Source organism: Somniosus microcephalus, chromosome 8 (genome assembly GCF_052327205.1).
Source record: "Somniosus microcephalus isolate GS21.2 chromosome 8, FLI_Smic_1.0, whole genome shotgun sequence".
NCBI lineage: Eukaryota > Metazoa > Chordata > Chondrichthyes > Squaliformes > Somniosidae > Somniosus > Somniosus microcephalus.
Window position 1 is genome coordinate 146763229 of NC_140994.1, and position 17642 is coordinate 146780870.

The 17642-nt window shown below is 39.6% G+C and overlaps 1 protein-coding gene across 2 annotated transcripts in view; it reads left to right on the top strand.

Annotated features, from left to right (window-relative positions):
* Window positions 1–6690: 6690 nt before the first annotated feature.
* The window catches only part of LOC147113855 (SH2 domain-containing protein 4A), a 42303-nt gene continuing 31351 nt past the window's right edge, over window positions 6691–17642 (top strand). The window contains exons 1-3 of one of the 2 annotated variants that reach the window (XM_085995223.1): window positions 6691–6914; window positions 7992–8333; window positions 13109–13232. In XM_085995223.1, the coding sequence (XP_085851349.1) occupies window positions 8153–8333; window positions 13109–13232 (305 nt within the window). In that variant the 5' untranslated portion in view covers window positions 6691–6914; window positions 7992–8152. The remainder of the gene's footprint in view (window positions 6915–7991; window positions 8334–13108; window positions 13233–17642) is intronic. The other variant, XM_085995222.1, reaches the window with a different exon arrangement.

The window sequence follows — 17642 nt, forward strand, 5'->3', positions numbered from 1 at the left end:
TTATTGTTCTTGTAAACATATTAATTAATGATTACTTAAAATGTTATGTACTAATTATCTAAAAGGGGAGGAATTGTAGTGTATGTACCTTTAAGAGCCCCTGTGTACTGTAATACTGGTAGTGACCACTCGGGTATATAAGCCTTTATAGCGTCTTGTATCTGTTAGTTCACCTCCAGACTTTGTTCAGTAAACACCTGTTAAACCAACTCCTGCCTTCCGTGTCTCCATTAACACACGGATACAACAAAACTCATTTGTTCCAGAGATGTTTGATAGATATTTGGCTGACTTACCACATACTGCACCATGGATGACCAAGGCCCCTGGCTTCAGTAGTTTTATAAGATAATCTTATAAGAAGCTCACCTCAAAAACCATTTCTCTTATAAGTATTTTATTTTTACATTTTCATTTAACTTGACACCCAACATCTGGAGAGATACAGATATCACACTTCTCCTCAGAAGAGAAAGCATCCCATATAGTGTGTCTCCTACAAACTAGTCTTATTCCTTAATTGTGACCTTAAGTTTTTAATGAAAGTTATGGCTATGCATCTAACATCTGAATTGATATTTTTTGCCCAGTATTCAACAGTTTGACAGAAATTATCTAGATATTGGTTTGGTGGCTGCCCCTTCAAACCAAGTCATTGTCCATAAGATGTTTAACAGCTACAAAATTCAAAGTCATGCAGAAAGCTGATCCTAATCCCTTTTAAATCCAGTCTTTGTGCATAGGGGGTAGAATTTCCACAGGGGTTCACCAATTCCCCGTAACTTTGGCAGAAAACATGGGGAAACAGCAAAAATGTCTGTTTACACAGTTTACAGCTCTTCCTCCAATGTTACAGTGGGAGATCAATAGAAATCCTGTGGAAATTACTAGTGAAGGTGTTTAATAGGTGGAACTCACCTGTGGAAGGCACTTAATGAGCATTAAAGCCTAGAAATTTAAAATATAGATTAGCACTGCTGATAAAATAGGAGAGGAATTTTATACAATCATATCAAGCATTCAAATGATAACATTGCGCACAGTAATTTCCAGCTTTGTATCTATTATTTTCCAGGTGTGCCTATACTTAGCTGACCCAATTGTGATGCACTCCTCGCTGGCCTCCCACATTCTACCCTATGTAAATTTGAGGTCATCCAAAACTCGGCTGCCCGTGTCCTAACTCGCACCAAGTCCCGTTCACCCATCACTCCTGTGCTCGCTGACCTACATTGGCTCCCGGTTAAGCAACGCCTCGATTTCAAAATTCTCATCCTTGTTCTCAAATCCCTACATGGACAAACCCTCCCTATCTCTAATCTCCTCCAGCCCCACAACCACCGAGATATCTGAGCTCTTCTAATTCTGCTCTCTTGAGCATCCCTGATTATAATCGCTCAACCATTGGTGGCCGTGCTTTCAGCTGCCTAGGCCCTAAGCTCTGGAATTCCCTCCCTAAACATCTCCGCCTCTCTACCTCTCTTTCCTCCTTTAAGATGCTCCTTAAAATCTACCTCTTTAACCAAGCTTTTGGTCATCTGCTCTAATTTCTCCTTATGTGGCTCAGTGTCAAATTTATGTCTTATAACACTCCTGTGAAGTGCCTTAGGATGTTTTACTATGTTAAAGGTACTATATAAATACAAGTTGTTGTTGTTGCTGTCCATAGATGCAGAGAAGACACTTGATTGAAGTTTATCAAACGAGCTGTGAGGTCAATGTGATTTGACAATCGGATTATGCAGTTCCTCCTGCTCCTCTAATTCCACCCATCAGTTCTGTATTTTCACAAATGGGATCATTCTTCCAAGTTTTAACCTCTTAGGCAGTAACACATGGGGGTTGCCCCCATCCTTGCTCCTTTAAGCTACTGCCTTTGAACATCTCATGGACCCTTTACTTTATCATTTCAAATATCTGGGAGTTCAAGTCACTTCAGATCTTGGTCCCCTATATGGAGCCAACTTTCTGACTGTCCACTATGCAATTCGGAAGACCTGGCTCAATGGAAGGTATTTCCTTTCTCCAATTAGCAGAGTTAGTGCTCAGAAAATGAATGTTCTCCTATAGCTGCTTTGCCCTTTTTCAGCTTCTTCTCGCTTTTGTACCCTGTGTTTTCTTTTAACTAATTTTTATGCTGAGGGTGATAGAGATGTAGTTTACTTGTATTTTCCAAAGTGTACGATATGACACTGGTCAGGAAGGTTAAGGACCATGGAATATATCACAAATTTGATTGCAAAATCTAAAGAAAAAATTGCAGATATTGTAAAGTTGAAATAAAAACAGAAAATGTTGGAAATGCACAGCTGGTCAGTCATCTTCTGCAAAGAGAAAGGACAGGTTAAGATAGTTGAGGTTTGTACCCCTTCATCAGAACCCTTGATTGATAGAATTGGCTTGACAACAGGAGATAGAAAGTTATTATAAATGGAAAATTCTATGCCTAGGAAAATTATCCAATGATTGTCCACAGGGATCTGTCTGGGATTCCTGCTGTTCACAATATTTGTAAATGACATGATATTATTACATTTGCTGATGACACGACTATACAGGCAAGTGTCAAATTTCATGATTGTTGACTATTTTTCAATAGAAAATTGTTGGGAAAAGCATTACTTGTAAATATTGAGTTTTTAAAGCAAAGTGCATTCACGCATGTTTTTTTTAAAAAGGCTCTTAGATGAAAGGTGGTTAAAATGTTAATAATCTAAGCTTTGATGTTGCTTTCTCAAAGATTATAAATGATAAGCAATTAGTTAGCTTGGTCTTAGTACTTAGCAGCAATTGGCAAACATCTCACACCATTGAGAAGAAGTCTCTGGTCCCAGGAGATCAGCAGTATGACAAGCCTTCACTTCTGGCTGTGAACAGTGGGTAATAAAAACAAAGAAAGAGACACAGGCAGTTAGTCAGCTTTTAAACAGAAAGATGTGATGGCAAGCTTTGGCCAGGCTCAGAAGAATGGAGGAGATAATTCTGGAGTAATTTTGTTTGGGTCAAGTAAGATAATGCACTGATATGGGAAAGCATGGCATGTTCATTATTTTGTACTCTTACAAAAAGACAAGTTGTACTAATGGAACTGAATGACTTTGATCATAACTGTTGCTTTGTACATTCACTTGCTATGAAATAAAGCACCTTAATAATTTGTGTCTGGCCTCATCTTACCAAGTGTTTTCGAAAAGATTGAAGAGGCACTACTACAAAAGACATGAATATCCAGTTCAGAACACAAGAGGATACTATTACTAAACCCCTGGATTATGCTATTATATTGTTAGATATTGGGCAATACAGGCACATCCTTAAATGTAAGATCCTCAGACCACTTACATTGTACACAACAGATTATCTAATGCAACATCCTAAACTTTTAACAGCAAATAATGAGTGGAATAAGACTGAATGCCTTTAGAGAAATTTGGATCAGTCAAGTAGATGGGTTGAGATATGGCAGACGGATTTTAATGTTGATAAATGTAAGGGTAATGCACAAAGGAATAGTTAGCTGCAAGTACATGTTTAGGAAGAAAAAACTTGCATTTTTATATGTGTTTCATGTTCTCAGGAAGTCTCAAAATTCTTTACAGTCTATAAATTACTTCTTGAAGTGCAGTCACTGTTGTTATCTCAGCGAACACGGCAGCTAGTTTGCACACAGCAAGTGCCACAAACAGTAATGAGATGAACAACTAATTAATCTGTTTGATGTTGTTGGTTGAGGGAGAAAGCTTGGGTAGGACGCCAGGAGAGCTCAACTTCAAATAATGCCATGGAATCTTTTGCATCTGTAAGGAAAGGGTTAATCAGACTGTCCTGAAGCCTGATAATGCTATACTGCTATTGATTTTCTTTATATTGTAGTAATAGTAACCTTTAGCTTTTACCTGTTAAGTAAGGAAGTATGTCAATTTAGATGCAGTGACCACTGAACTGTTGAATTAAGACTGACCTTGAAGCAATGGTCAGTTTAGCCGCTAGTAAACCTAATTAAAAGACATAAATGCATACTGATACATATACTTCAGAGAACTTTAATCATTTGACAACAAGTTAGTTTCGCAGAAGGAAATATTTGTGAATACATCATCCTTTTTAGAAGCAGGAGATTGGTATGGAATGGCACAGGTTTATATTTAGGAGCTTCACTTGTTAGAATAGCAACAGAGTGAAACCATGGATAAGATAACATAGTAGGGGAATTATACAGGTTTACGGAAAAATAACTTGTTAAAACTAGTTATTGATAAGGGTCAAGGGAAGCAGCTCATTAAAATTCACCTTATATGGAGTTGTGTTACGTAATGCAGAAACACGTGGATTGTCATGTAGAAGGGGTAAGAAAAATATATCACAAATTAGTGTTGGAACAGATACTTTGGAACTCAATTAAGGTCTGATCAATCTGTATACCAAGTTTGGAACTGTAACGTGTTTGAGTCCCCAACTAAACCCACAAGTTTTTTGCAGTAAGTACTGCTTTTAAGTGTAGGTGTAATTACTGCATACTTAATAAATCTGTGACATCTGACATTCAATGTTACGAACCCTATTAATTTGTGGAATAAATATAAGTAAGAATACACATATTTACTCCTCTCTAACACATCCACCTAAACAAGCAGATGTAAGCGGTTTAACATTTCATCCAAAAGATGACACCTCCAACACTGCAGCACTCTCTCAGTGCTGTACTGAAGTGTCAGCAGAGTCAATGGCCTAGAATTAACTATAGAATACACCACCGGCATCTGAACGAAATGCGCACTTACCTGATGGGGACCCTCCTTCAACAACTTGCTGCCAGACACTGCCTAGTAGAGGGCACCCTAGTGGCCCACAGATCTCAAGGGCGCACCATGTGTGGAAGCATACCTGGGATTGCATGGGCCGGTACTCCAAACAGGAAACAGAAGGTCTTTCACTCACCCCCAGTCTCTCACTCATGAGCCAACCAAAATGTTATTGTGGGAAATTACTTATTTGTAAATGCTTGCAACATTCAAATAAAATGCAATAACTTTCTATTTGCATCCAAAAATAAAAATAGAGGATATATGCCAGGCTACAGTGGAATGTTATTTTGTATATTATTGAAAATTTTTTGAAGAGTTTTCTACTCTGATGGGGGCTGATGGTAAGTTTGAAAGACTGGCTTGTAGTTTAAGATTTTAAAATTAAATATATACTTGGATTTCCAAAAGGTTATCCCCTTACGCTGTGCAAACAGGCCCTGCACCTGTTTGCACCAGCCATAAAATTTCCATACATAATTGCTGGGCAGTTGGTGGGCAATTAGGTTTTCAATGTCGGATCGCAAGTTCAGGATTTAGCGCATTCGCTTGCGCATGCAGAAGTCCCGAACTTGCTGTCCATTTCATAGGCGGTATGACGGCATACCCACTGGAAATTCTGCCCCTTAGTGCTCAAACAGAGCTTGAGGCCACAACCTCCGACTCGGAGGTGAGAATACCAGCAACTGGCCCAAACTGACATTCATAATATGGAAGAGGTTAAGCCAATGGGATTTGACATAGCCCAACATGCAACAAGTGCTCCCCTTAAAGGGGCCATACAATTAAAATTTCATGCCAATAATATCAAAGGTTTCTATTCCAAATTAGGTTGGTAGGACTGTGGGATTGCCCCACCAGGGTACAAGACATACCTACGCTTACAGGGATGACACAACTAAAGTTCCAAGGAGTAAACAAAGCAAACTAATAAAAGTAACTAAAATAACAAAATCAACAACATGAAAGGATTGCCTTCCAAACTATGCATGGCCTGTGGGAAACAAATCCATGATTTTAAAGATTCTGCAGCACCCTGTGACGAAGCAGCACTGAAGTACAGCCTTGAAAGAATCCTATTTTGAAACAGGTCAGTGGAACTGTGAGGTTAGCTGAAGCCAACTGACTGGGACACATCTAGTGCTACCTCTTAAATAGAATCACCACTGAAGTTCAGGGAGGATTTTATGACCCATTCAATCATGTTTTTAAAGTCGAAACAGACTACGTAACTAAAATAGATAAAACAAAAACATGATTTGCTTAGATCCACTCTTTACTGTCTAACTGTAGCCACAGCATCTCTGACAATGGTGTCTCATCCCACTCCTGCACCATCCCCTCTGGAGTCCCCCAAGGATCCCAGTGAACAGTGACTTCAATAACACAAAGAGGGTCTATTGTGCATAAAATAAAAAGCAAAATTAAATTAAGTGATTTTGCAAGCACGACATCCACAAGTGTCTTCACCTGCCGCAAGTAGCGGAATTCGCTGCCGGAATATCGCCGCTCCAATGACAGCGAAAGCGGTAACTTCCGAGTGAGTGTCTCAACAAATGGGTGCGGTCCTTTTGAAAATTAGAATTTGTTTTTCTCATTTTCTTCCCAATCTAGATGCAGCAGACAGGCTAGCGACTTAAAACATGTTAACCCAATATAAATTGCAAAGGAAGTATTTATTCGTGGAAATATGATTTCGTCTAGTTTGTTTAAGGAGGGAAAGCATCAGAACAGTCGGCGATCGACTACCCCACAAGTGCATTCAATGAAACCAATTCTCTGTAAAAAGCCTGAATAGGCAGAGTTAATAAATATGGAGGAATTTAAAGAGGGGGGTGGGGGGCTAGGTTGTTCCCCAAAATTATAAATTAGACCTAGTGTTTGGGTTAGATTCTTTAATTATGGTTGGATCATGTAGTGGCATTTACTTGGACAACTTTCCAGCGCTTTTCAAATACAGTAACCACCCCTCTCCCCGCCTCTCACCAGGTTTCATTTGGAGTGACGTACTGCAGGCAAGTTATTTTCCGACAGTCCAGAAACATTCTTTCATCCAGACCAAACACCAGGCTCTGCTGCAAGAACCAGGATTCCCAGAGACGAAACCGTATCGTAAGTAAAAGATGTTACTTTTTTTTCTATTAACCTTATCGAAACTAATGTAAATTACACACAATTGCGTTGTTAAATGATTTACTATAAAGCAGATATATTTCACTAAAGATTATTATACAAAGTCATGATGGTATGATTAGGTTGGCCCATGCCAGTGGTCTTGACGCTTCGAAATTTTAACAGAAATATTGAAACTTTTTTTGTCAAACTTTCCTGGCGAATCTGAATGTTCATACCTAGTTATTGACCGATTAATTATTCAGGTCTTAAGAGACTGCTCTAAACTTTTTAATAGCTGGGGAATGATAAATTGTGACACAACTTTGTAAAGTGCCTTTAAAAATGCACGCTGTCTGGCGCTGTGGCCGAGATCCAGCATTTCAGGTCAATGGTCAGTGGCAAAGTAGTCGCTGCTTATGACAAGGTGGATTCTGACAGCTGAGGGCAAAACGAAATTAAAGTTATTTTATGGGGAAGCACTAAGACATAGAAGGGTTAAGTGCGGATGACGAATAGTCTTAGTAATCCAGGAAGCAGAGATATGTTCAGTTTCAATTCCATCATCTTTAACTTAAGGTTTTGATAACTTTAACATTTAACCAAAAGGAAACACGTGGCTGACTTGAAAATGTACATATTCTGTACGTCCACTCCAGGATCGTGTTGATCATTCACAAGTCCCCACTGATCATGGTCAGATCTTTATTTCCTGAATGTGTCTCTACGCCACAGCGCTTTTTGCATAAACAAGGGATTTACAGAGAACACATGGAATGTCCTGACCGTCATCCGTTAGATAAACATCGTCCAATAACAAAGGCATTATCCAGCGCCCTGGGCTGGAGGCTTGAACAGCAGCGGCGTGCAGTGGATTGTTATATCTGATTGACTAAATACTTTTTAAAGTATGGACTAAAAATATACGCGATCCTCTGAGAATGAAGTTTATTGGATATCATTTGTACTTTTGTTACAGCTGTATCTTTTGCTGCAAAGTTATGAGGACGCGATTATTTATAAATTCGTAAACATTTGAAAGTCAGCGGAAATGTTGATGTAATTCTTTCTCTTTAGGATAATCTGGAGCAGTACTTAAATAAGAAAGCACATTAAAAACGAACAGTGCCATCAAGAGTGCGAGGACTTTAAATACCGTATAATGCACTATCCAAAAGGTTATTAGTTCGATTGCTTGTTCTGACTGGCGTCGGTCGGACTAGCCCAGCCTGGACAAAATGCTGCAGCAGATTTTAAAGGACATGTATATAGATCCAGCTGTCCTAGAGCAGCTGAACGAAGAACAAAAGCAGATTCTATTCCTAAAGATGAGACAAGAGCAAGTACGAAGATGGAAAGAAAGAGAAGACAAAGCAGAAAGAGAGGAGAAAAAGAGAAACAAAACAAAGACTCAGCAAGGTATGATCATTTTCTTTTCATCATAAAGTAGTCATTTTTATTCAAACAAAAAATTAGAGGTTTCCAGTCATTGCCCCTTTAACAATGTTAACTTAATTTGGAAAATAATGAATTTCCCAAATATTTAACAAAAATAAAGTTTAACAAAATAATTGCATTTGGAACATGTTTTGGGAATATCTAACAACTTTATTGCTTGAGAAAGTATTAATTTTATTTGTAAATTCAAAACGAAATGCTTGACACATATAGGAACAACCTAAATGACAAACATTCAATTTCAGTAGCAGTAATTCGGCACATGAAGTATCATTTATTTTTAGACTGAATTTTGGCCTTACTGAGTGGAGTGATGTTAATAGCGGGGAACTAATACTTCAGATGTTAAAAATTCCCAGGTTAGGCCTAGCTTGCAGGATAAAAAATGTGCTATGTTGCTGTAAATAAGCATCTTAATTTCAAAAGATCATCCTCTACTAAATAAAGACTGAACTAACCTGAATGGCATCAGGAATCAAGAATAGGTAATCTCATGATCAGTAACAGGCAGTTCAATTATGTTGACTTGCACCCATTAGGAACAAATTTCAGAATGCCCAAAGTGCTTTCATTGCAGACTTCAACAGTTATCAGAGAGAGAGACTTTCATAGTATCAGCCTGTGATGGATTTAAAAGTTAGATCCAAGAGATGAGAGGATAGCATTCTGCATGTCAGGGAGGGCAGCATAATGTTATCATTCTTTTTAAAGATTTTTATGTATAATACCACTATTATACAGATGGTTCCATCACATTTTAGCTTTCTAATGAGACCCTCCACCCCCCAAATGAAGCAGGTGACTTTTGGCTCAGCTGTACTGTTATTTCTGCATGTTAGACCATTATAAAATGATATGGCATGTATGCTCAGTACCTGAATGGTGCCGGTGACAAGAAGAGGGATATTGAGTGGAGCAACAGCTATTTATGCTGGTCTGTTGGTGGATGGATGGCAAGCACTGAGTGTGGTGATACAGTGCTCAATCACTAAACTGCCATGCATCATTTACTACAGTTTGGCAATACCATGAGCATGGCACTATAACAAGATCCCTCTCTGCTGTGCTAATAGTGCAAGCGAGGCAAAAGTCATCCACATCATTATTGCTGCCAATTTAACCACTGGTACAAATTCAGCATGTTTTGCAATTATACAGATGAATGAATGAAGGTAGCAATATTTATTTCCACTTGTGTATTTGTGAATGAGGGAGAGCCATGACAGCAGTATAGCTACAACGACTTGTATTTATATAGCACCTTTAATGTAAAAAACGTAACTCACAAATAGGCAGGAAAACAGATGCCAAGCCATGAAGAGCGAGGTTAGGAGAGAGGACTGAGAGCTGGGTCATAAAGATGAGTTTTGAGGAGGTTTTTAAAGGAGAAGGAAGAAGTGGGATGGGAGGCAGAAAGGAGTGCATTGGAATAATCAAGTATAGAAGTGAGGAAAAGCACAGATAAAGGTTTCCGCAGTAAAGAGGATGAGTTTGGGGAAGGCGGGCAACATTGCACAGGGGGAAATACACTATCTTGTTGATGGATAGGATGTAGGGTTTAAAGCTCCGTTTAGGGTTAAACGAGACACCACACTTTTGCACAGTCTGGTTCAGTCTTTATGAGTGGCTAGCGATAGGCATGGAATCGGTGGCCTTGGAGCAGATTTTAGGGTGGGAGCATAAGCAACAGCATTGATATTAAGTTGGAGGAAATTGTAGCTCATCCATGATTTGATCCTCCTACTACTCCAAGACCTTCCAGGAAGGTAAGAACAATACAAGGCAGCTTTTTCCTATAGCTAATCACCTCCTCAAAACCCAGGAAGGACTTGAGCCTGCGACAATGACAGGAGAGAAGGAAGGCTGGGGAATAATGACAGGTGGGAAGAATAGTTGAGGGAAGCAAGGTGTTGAAAGGGAGAGCAGTGAAGAGGCATGGCTGGATGATTGGAAGAGGAGAGGGGAGTGCTTCATCCAGAGGGGTTCTGAGATAGCTAGAAATGGAAAAAATGTGAGATAGGGGCTCAGGTCTAGAGCGGCAGCCAAAATGTGCACTTGAATGGACACAGAGGGGAACCTTAGATTACATGGGGCTGTATCAAAGATCTAGATATGATGAGGAAGAAACATAGGGTTGGGGCTGATAGGAGAGAAGGTAACCAGTCCCCCATCAAAGGTGGGGAGGAGCCTCTGGGTAGCAGTGGTATGTGTCTGATTTAGGGTCAAGTGAAGTTACAATTTAGAGAGCATGGAAGTGAAGCCTAGCAAATAATTGGGCAAATAGCATACAGGAAGAAATATAATGTACACAGTTATGGAAAACTGAAGTAATAAGTTAATACAATTTAGCTTCCAGATTTAAGTCTTTATTATTCTCCTTCATCAGGCAAAGCTTCTTGGAGGCCTCAAGAATATAGAGAGGGGCTTTTACACCATCAAGTGTGATACATAGCAGAAATTAAACTCTGCATACTCTTTTATTCTTTTAATTTTTTAATGTAGTGTTAACTCATTAAATTATCATATCATCCTTCTCCTTGGTATGCAGTTATGCTTGACATTAGTAATTACCACTGCCTGGTATCTCACTATCTAAACTTTAGAAAAACACAATTACTTCTGATTGTTTGCTGACACAACGTTGACTGCACTTCAAAAGTAATTCAACAGCTGTAAAGCACTTTGGGACATCTTTGGAATGTAAAAGGCACTATATAAATACAAGTTCTTTCTTTCTTTGATCATCCTGATTCAAGCTGAATATAATCTTTTTGAGGCTTGTCGTATGAAAGGCATTTTTAATAACATAATATGTTGTAATAAATTGACCTTTCTCAGGAAAAGTGTGTGATGGTGGAGCGGAGATTGTGCTCTGATCCATTAACATCAGCAGTGAATGCACATTGCCTCAGAAGAAGTGAAATGACAATGACTAAATAATAGATTCTTGCCCTAATATGGACTATGATCTTCAGCTATGCTCCTCTGCCTGTGAACATTTCAGTGTGCCTCCATATTTTTGTATAGTACAAAAAGGCTCATATAATGGATTGAAAAGTGAAAGGATGCATAGAATTTTCTTTATGAAAATTGAATAATACTTAAAAATAATAAATCATGGTGCTGATAGATTTAAGAATATAACAAACATTGTAATATTAAAACATTTTTTTCAAAGTCACTCAGATGCATTTATCAATTTTGTTTTATACATTTATTTTCCTCCTACATTTTTTCATTCCCGTTCTAATTAAAAAAACACAGTCATGCTTTGAAACATAATTGTGATGGCTGTGCTCTACCACTTGTAAGCATAACAGCCCACTGGAATTTTAAAGACCCATGATCAAGTAATTGGTGTAAGTCTCTGGTAATACCTGATTGATTTTTACTTTGGAGAAATTGGACTGTATTTTAGGAATGCCTACTGAGAGCATATTAGTTTATATCTGATGGTCTGAAGGAGAGAAGAAGAGGGCTAAAATCATGCAAAGGAAGCCAAACTTGTGTTCTATAACTTATGTGCCCTATGATTATCTGTGGTGCTAATAATGCATGGTATTGCGTTTGCCCGTTTCACGGTTACTGTTTGGATATATTAAAGATGCATGATAACAATACACCTTGCAACTGGTCCCTTGGAAGTTGATTTTGGTGGTAGAGTAAAATCAGAAAGAACAATGCCCTCTTCCCTGGCAAGGATAATACTGAATCCTAGATATTAGATACATAATTTAAAATTGCATTGCCTAGCTTTTTTTTAAAGTGAGTCATTGCTTCATGCACTCCCCCAAGTTTCACCCTGTTTAGTGATATTCATCTCTTATACTACATAAAATATAGGAATAAAACTGTTTGCAAAAAGGAATTTGTGATTCATTCGGACTGGCTGTGAAAAGTGCCTCACACAATAACAGCAAATTATCTGTGCATGTTTCATTACCGTAACTTGGGGAAATTCTAAATACTTGCAACTGAAGTTAAGCACTGAGCCAGCGTTTCACATTACAACAAAAGAATCAGTAAATAGAGTAATTTCTAATAAACCACATCTTTGCCCAAAGTAGTTATATATCTCAATACTGATGCAGTTTTCTCTCTAACTGTAGTTTTCTCTTGTTCACAACATACAGTAATTTGACCTTCAACTTAGAATGCGGTATTGTCTATACATGAATACACTGAAAATATTGGACATGTTCCCATAATGACACAATGATGCAGGGAGAAAAAACACATACTCAAGATAAATGCCATTGCCATCTTACTTTTCAGAGCTTTTGCAGTTTTTTAACTATATTTCTTTTTAACAGTTCTGCTGGGAGAAACAAAAAGGCTGTGGATTCCTCCAGTGTTTTCAATGTAAACACTGCTCTCTTGTTCGGCTAGCAAGGCTTAGATCTGTTTTCCCTGTAAACCTAAGTTACACTGCACAGGCAGGAAAAGGAAAAAAATAAGAAAGCAAGTTAACTTGGGTTACTCTGACATACACTTCCTGTTGGCCAGTTTGGATGGAATAAATAAAAACCTGGAAGCAGGCCATTTGCCCTCTGACAAATGTAAATGGCAATGGGGGACTTACAGAGGAGTTCAAATAATTACAAAATGGGGCAGAGAAATTCTTAAAAATTGTTAACTTTCCTTTATTATGTAAGTCCTCTTACATTCATGCCCTTAACTGTTAAACACCCGTTCTTTACAACTGCAGCCACTAATGCTTTTATCTTCTCTTACAGAGTCAACAAAACGAGTGGATTGGCTGCTTGGAAAAGACGGAGATGTGTGGGTGTGGGTGATGGGAGAGGCTCGAGGAGATAAACCATATGAACAGATCTGTAGTGAAACTTCAGCAGAAGCAAGGTATAGATCCATGAAAACCTGCAAATAAACCAAATGTTTTGGAGGAAGGATTTAACCTTGCGAGGACTGAAGGTCTTAGAAACATTTACCCTTAAAATACTAGTTACAAATATGTTGTGCTAAACTGTATGTTATTTATTCATCAAACATTCTTTTCCCAAAAGAAATAATGTTACCTCCATTTTTTTAAAGAACATTTAGACTAAGAAAAACAGAAACTTCTACTTTTTGGGGATGGGACTGGTTCTCCAATCCTTTAGAACTGGAGGAAAAATGGACTGTTACATGTACTGTACTTACTGTGGGTATACTAACTTGATTATGGATACTATTTTATTTAAAATTCAGATGTCTATAGTTTCCATTGAGAATAAAAAGTTGAGTTTTTCTTCCTAAAATGTATAGTTAGCAAATGAATTCAAACAACTCATATTTTAAATCATTATAAAGCAAATTTTATATAGGGTTACATAGAATATACAGCACAGAAACAGGCCATTCGGCCCAATCAGTCCATGCCAGCATTTATGCTCCACTCAAGCCTCCTCCTATCCTTCCTCATCTAACTCTATCAGCATAACCCTCTATTCCCATCTCCCTCAAATGCCTATCTAGTCTCCCTTTAAATGCATCTCTACTATTAGCCCCAACCACTCCCCATGGTAGCGAGTTCCACATTCTCACCACTCTCTGGGTAAGGAGGTTTCTTCCGAATTCCCTATTTGATTTCTTGGTGACTATCTTAATATTATTTGGTTATTGGTAGTATTTTAAGGTATTATAAGATTTGGCATAGACCGTCTCAATTTGTAATAACAAATATTAATTCACATCTGTGCAAATGCTATGACTGATAATGGCAATGCAGAAGGGATAATAATGCATGGAGCCATGATGACTTACAACAACAAACACTTGCAATGCCTTTAACATAGAAAAATGACCCAGTTCACAGAGGCATCAGAAAAATATGGACATTGAGTCAAAGAAGGAGATGTTAGGAGGGAGAAGCAAAAGCTTTGTCAATGAAATGCACTTTAAGGTGCGTATTTAAGAAGAAGAGGGAGGTGGAGAGGTGGAGAGGTTTAGGAAGGAAAATCTAAAGATTGGGACCTAAGCTGCCAATGGCGAGGTGAAGGGATGAACACAAAGCTACATCAGAAGAACTGTGAATTGGGGGGATTGGAGGGTTGTAGGGCTGAAGGAGGTTACAAAAGTAGGGGGTGAAGTTATGGAGGGATTTAAACACACGTGAGAATTTTAAATTTGCAAATTATTTTAAGTCTATGACCTCTGGTTTCCAACCAACTTGCCAGAGGCAACAGTTTCTCCCTACTTGCGTTATCAAAATCCCTCATAATTTTCAGTACCTCTATTAGATCTCCCCTTAACCTTCTCTGCTCTAAGGAGAACAATCCCAGCTTTTCCAATCTCTCCACGTAACTGAAGTGCCTCATCCCTGGTATCATCGCGGGGGACTAACAAGGCAAGGGAATACACAATGAATGGTAAGACCCTAGGCAAGACGGAGGGTCAGAGGGATCTGGGTGTGCAAGTACACAGATCCCTGAAGGCGGCGGAACAAGTGGATAAGGTGGTAAAAAAGGCATATGGGATACTTGCCTTCATTAGCCGAGGCATTGAATATAAGAGCAAGGAGGTTATGATGGAGCTGTATAAAACACTGGTTAGGCCACAGCTGGAATACTGTGTGCAGTTCTGGTCGCCACACTACAGGAAGGATGTGATCGCGTTGGAGAGGGTGCAGAGGAGGTTCACCAGGATGTTACCAGGGCTGGAGTGCTTCAGCTATGAAGAGAGACTGGGCAGATTGGGTTTGTTTTCCTTGGAGCAGAGGAGGCTGAGGGGGGACATGATTGAGGTGTACAAAATTATGAGGGGCATAGATAGGATGGATGCTGAGGAGCTTTTTCCCCTTAGTAGAGGGGTCAATAACTAGGGGGCATAGATTCAAGGTAAAGGGCGGGAGGTTTAGAGGGGATTTGAGAAAGAACTTTTTCACCCAGAGGGTGGTTGGAGTCTGGAACTCACTGCCTGAAAGGGTTGTGGAGGCAGGAACCCTCACAACATTTAAGAAGCATTTGGATGAGCACTTGAAATGCCACAGCATACAAGGCTACGGACCAAATGCTGGAATATGGGATTAGATTAGACAGGGCTTGATGGCCGGCGCGGACACGATGGGCTGAAGGGCCTCTATCCGTGCTGTATAACTCTATGACTCTATGACTCTAAACCTCCTCTGTACCCTCTCCAAGGCCTCGACATCCTGCAAAAGTGTGGTGCCCAGAATTGTACACAATACTCCAGCTGAGGCCTAACTAGAGATTTGTAATGGTTTAGCATGATTTCCTTGTTTTTGTATTCAATGCCTCTATTTACAAAGCCAGATATCCCATACGCTTTTTTAACTGTCTTATCAACTTGCCCTGCCACCTTCAAAGATTTGTGAATATGCACCCCCAGATCCCTCTGTTCATGCAACCCCCTCAAAATAGTACCATTTACATTATACGGCCTCTCCATGTTGTTTCTCCTAAAGTGCATCACTTCACACTTATCCGCATTAAATTGCATCTGCCATCAATGTTCCCTTTAATTTTTTGGGGGTTCAATTTACCGTGCACACACGGTTTTTCCTATTTAAAAGCCAGTGAGCCGGCTGCACGGGAGCTGCACGGCCGTGCAGCTTAAAGGGAACATTGTCTGCAATGTTTCTGCCCATTTCACCAGTCTGTCTATGTCCTCCTGAAGTCTGCTACTATCCTGCTCACTATTTACAATGTTGTCAAATTGGTATCATCTGCAAATTTTGAAATTTACTCCTTATACCCAAGTCCAGGTCATTTATGTATAACAAAATAAGCAATGGTTCTAATACCAACCCCTGGAGGACCACACTGCATACGTCTCTCCAGTCAGAAAAACATCCGTTCGCCACTACTCTCTGCCTCTTATCCCTTAGCCAATTACATGCCAAATTTACCACCGTCCCTTTAATATCATGTGCGTCTATTTTCCGAATAAGTCTGTAATGTGGTACTTTATCAAATGCCTTTTGAAAATCCGTAAATACAATATCTATTGCATTCTCTTCATCAGTCCTCTCAGTTACTTCATCAAAGAACTCAATCAGACACAATTTTCCTTTAACAAATCCATGCTGGTTGTCACTTATTAATCCATGCTGCTCCAACTGAGAATTAATTTTGTCCTTGACAATGGTCTCTAGTAGTTTTCCGGCCACTAACATTAGACTGGTTGGCCTGTAGTTACCAGGTTTATCACACTCCCCTTTTTTTGAACAGAGGTGATGGAGTCATTGGCAAGGACATGGAGTTTGTGACAGGAGCTGAAAACAATGGCTTTGGTTTCCCCCACTGTTTAGGGAGAGGAAGTTATAGAAACATAGAAGATAGGAGCAGGAGTAGGCCATTCGGCCCCTCGAGCCTGTTCCGCCATTTAATGAGATCATGGCCGATCATCCAAATTCAGTACCCTGTCCCTGCTTTCTCCCCATATCCCTTGATCCCTTTAGCCTTAACAAATATATCTAACTCCTTCTAGAATATATTTAATAAGTTGGCCTCAACTGCCTTCTGTGGTAGAGAATTCCAATGGTTCACCACTCTCTGGGTGAAGAAATTCCTCCTCATCTCTGTCCTAAATGGCTTACCCCTTATCCTTAGACTGTGACCCCTGGTTCTGGACTCCCCTGCCATCGGGAACATCCTTCCTGCATCTAGTCTGTCTAGTCCTGTTAGAATTTTATAAGTTTCAATGAGATCCCCTCTCATTCTTCTAAACTCTAGCCTAATCGACCCAATCTCTCTTCATATGTCATTCCTGCCATCCCAGGTATCAGTCTGGTGAATCTTCGCTGCACTCCCTCCGTGGCAAGAACATCCTTCCTCAGATAAGGCGACTAAAACTGCACACGATACTCAAGGTGTGGTCTCACCAAGGCCCTATACAACTGCAGCAAGACATCCTTGCTCCTGTACTCGAATCCTCTCGCTATGAAGGCCAACATACCATTTCCTTCTTTACCGCCTGCTGCACCTGCATGCTTACCTTCAGCGACTGGTGCACAAGGACACCCAGGTCTCGTTGCATTTCCCCTTTTCCCAATCTATTGCCGTTCAGATAATAATCTGTTTTTAATAAGTCCTGTTTTTGCCACCAAAGTGGATAACCTCGCATTTATCCACATTATACTGCATCTGCTATGCATCTGCCCAATCACCCAACCTGTCCAAATCATACTGGAGTTTCTCGGCATCCTCCTCACAGCATACACGCCCACCCAGCTTTGTGTCGTCTGCAAACTTGGAGATATTACATCTAGTTCCCTCGTCTAGATCATTAATATATATTGTGAATAGCTGG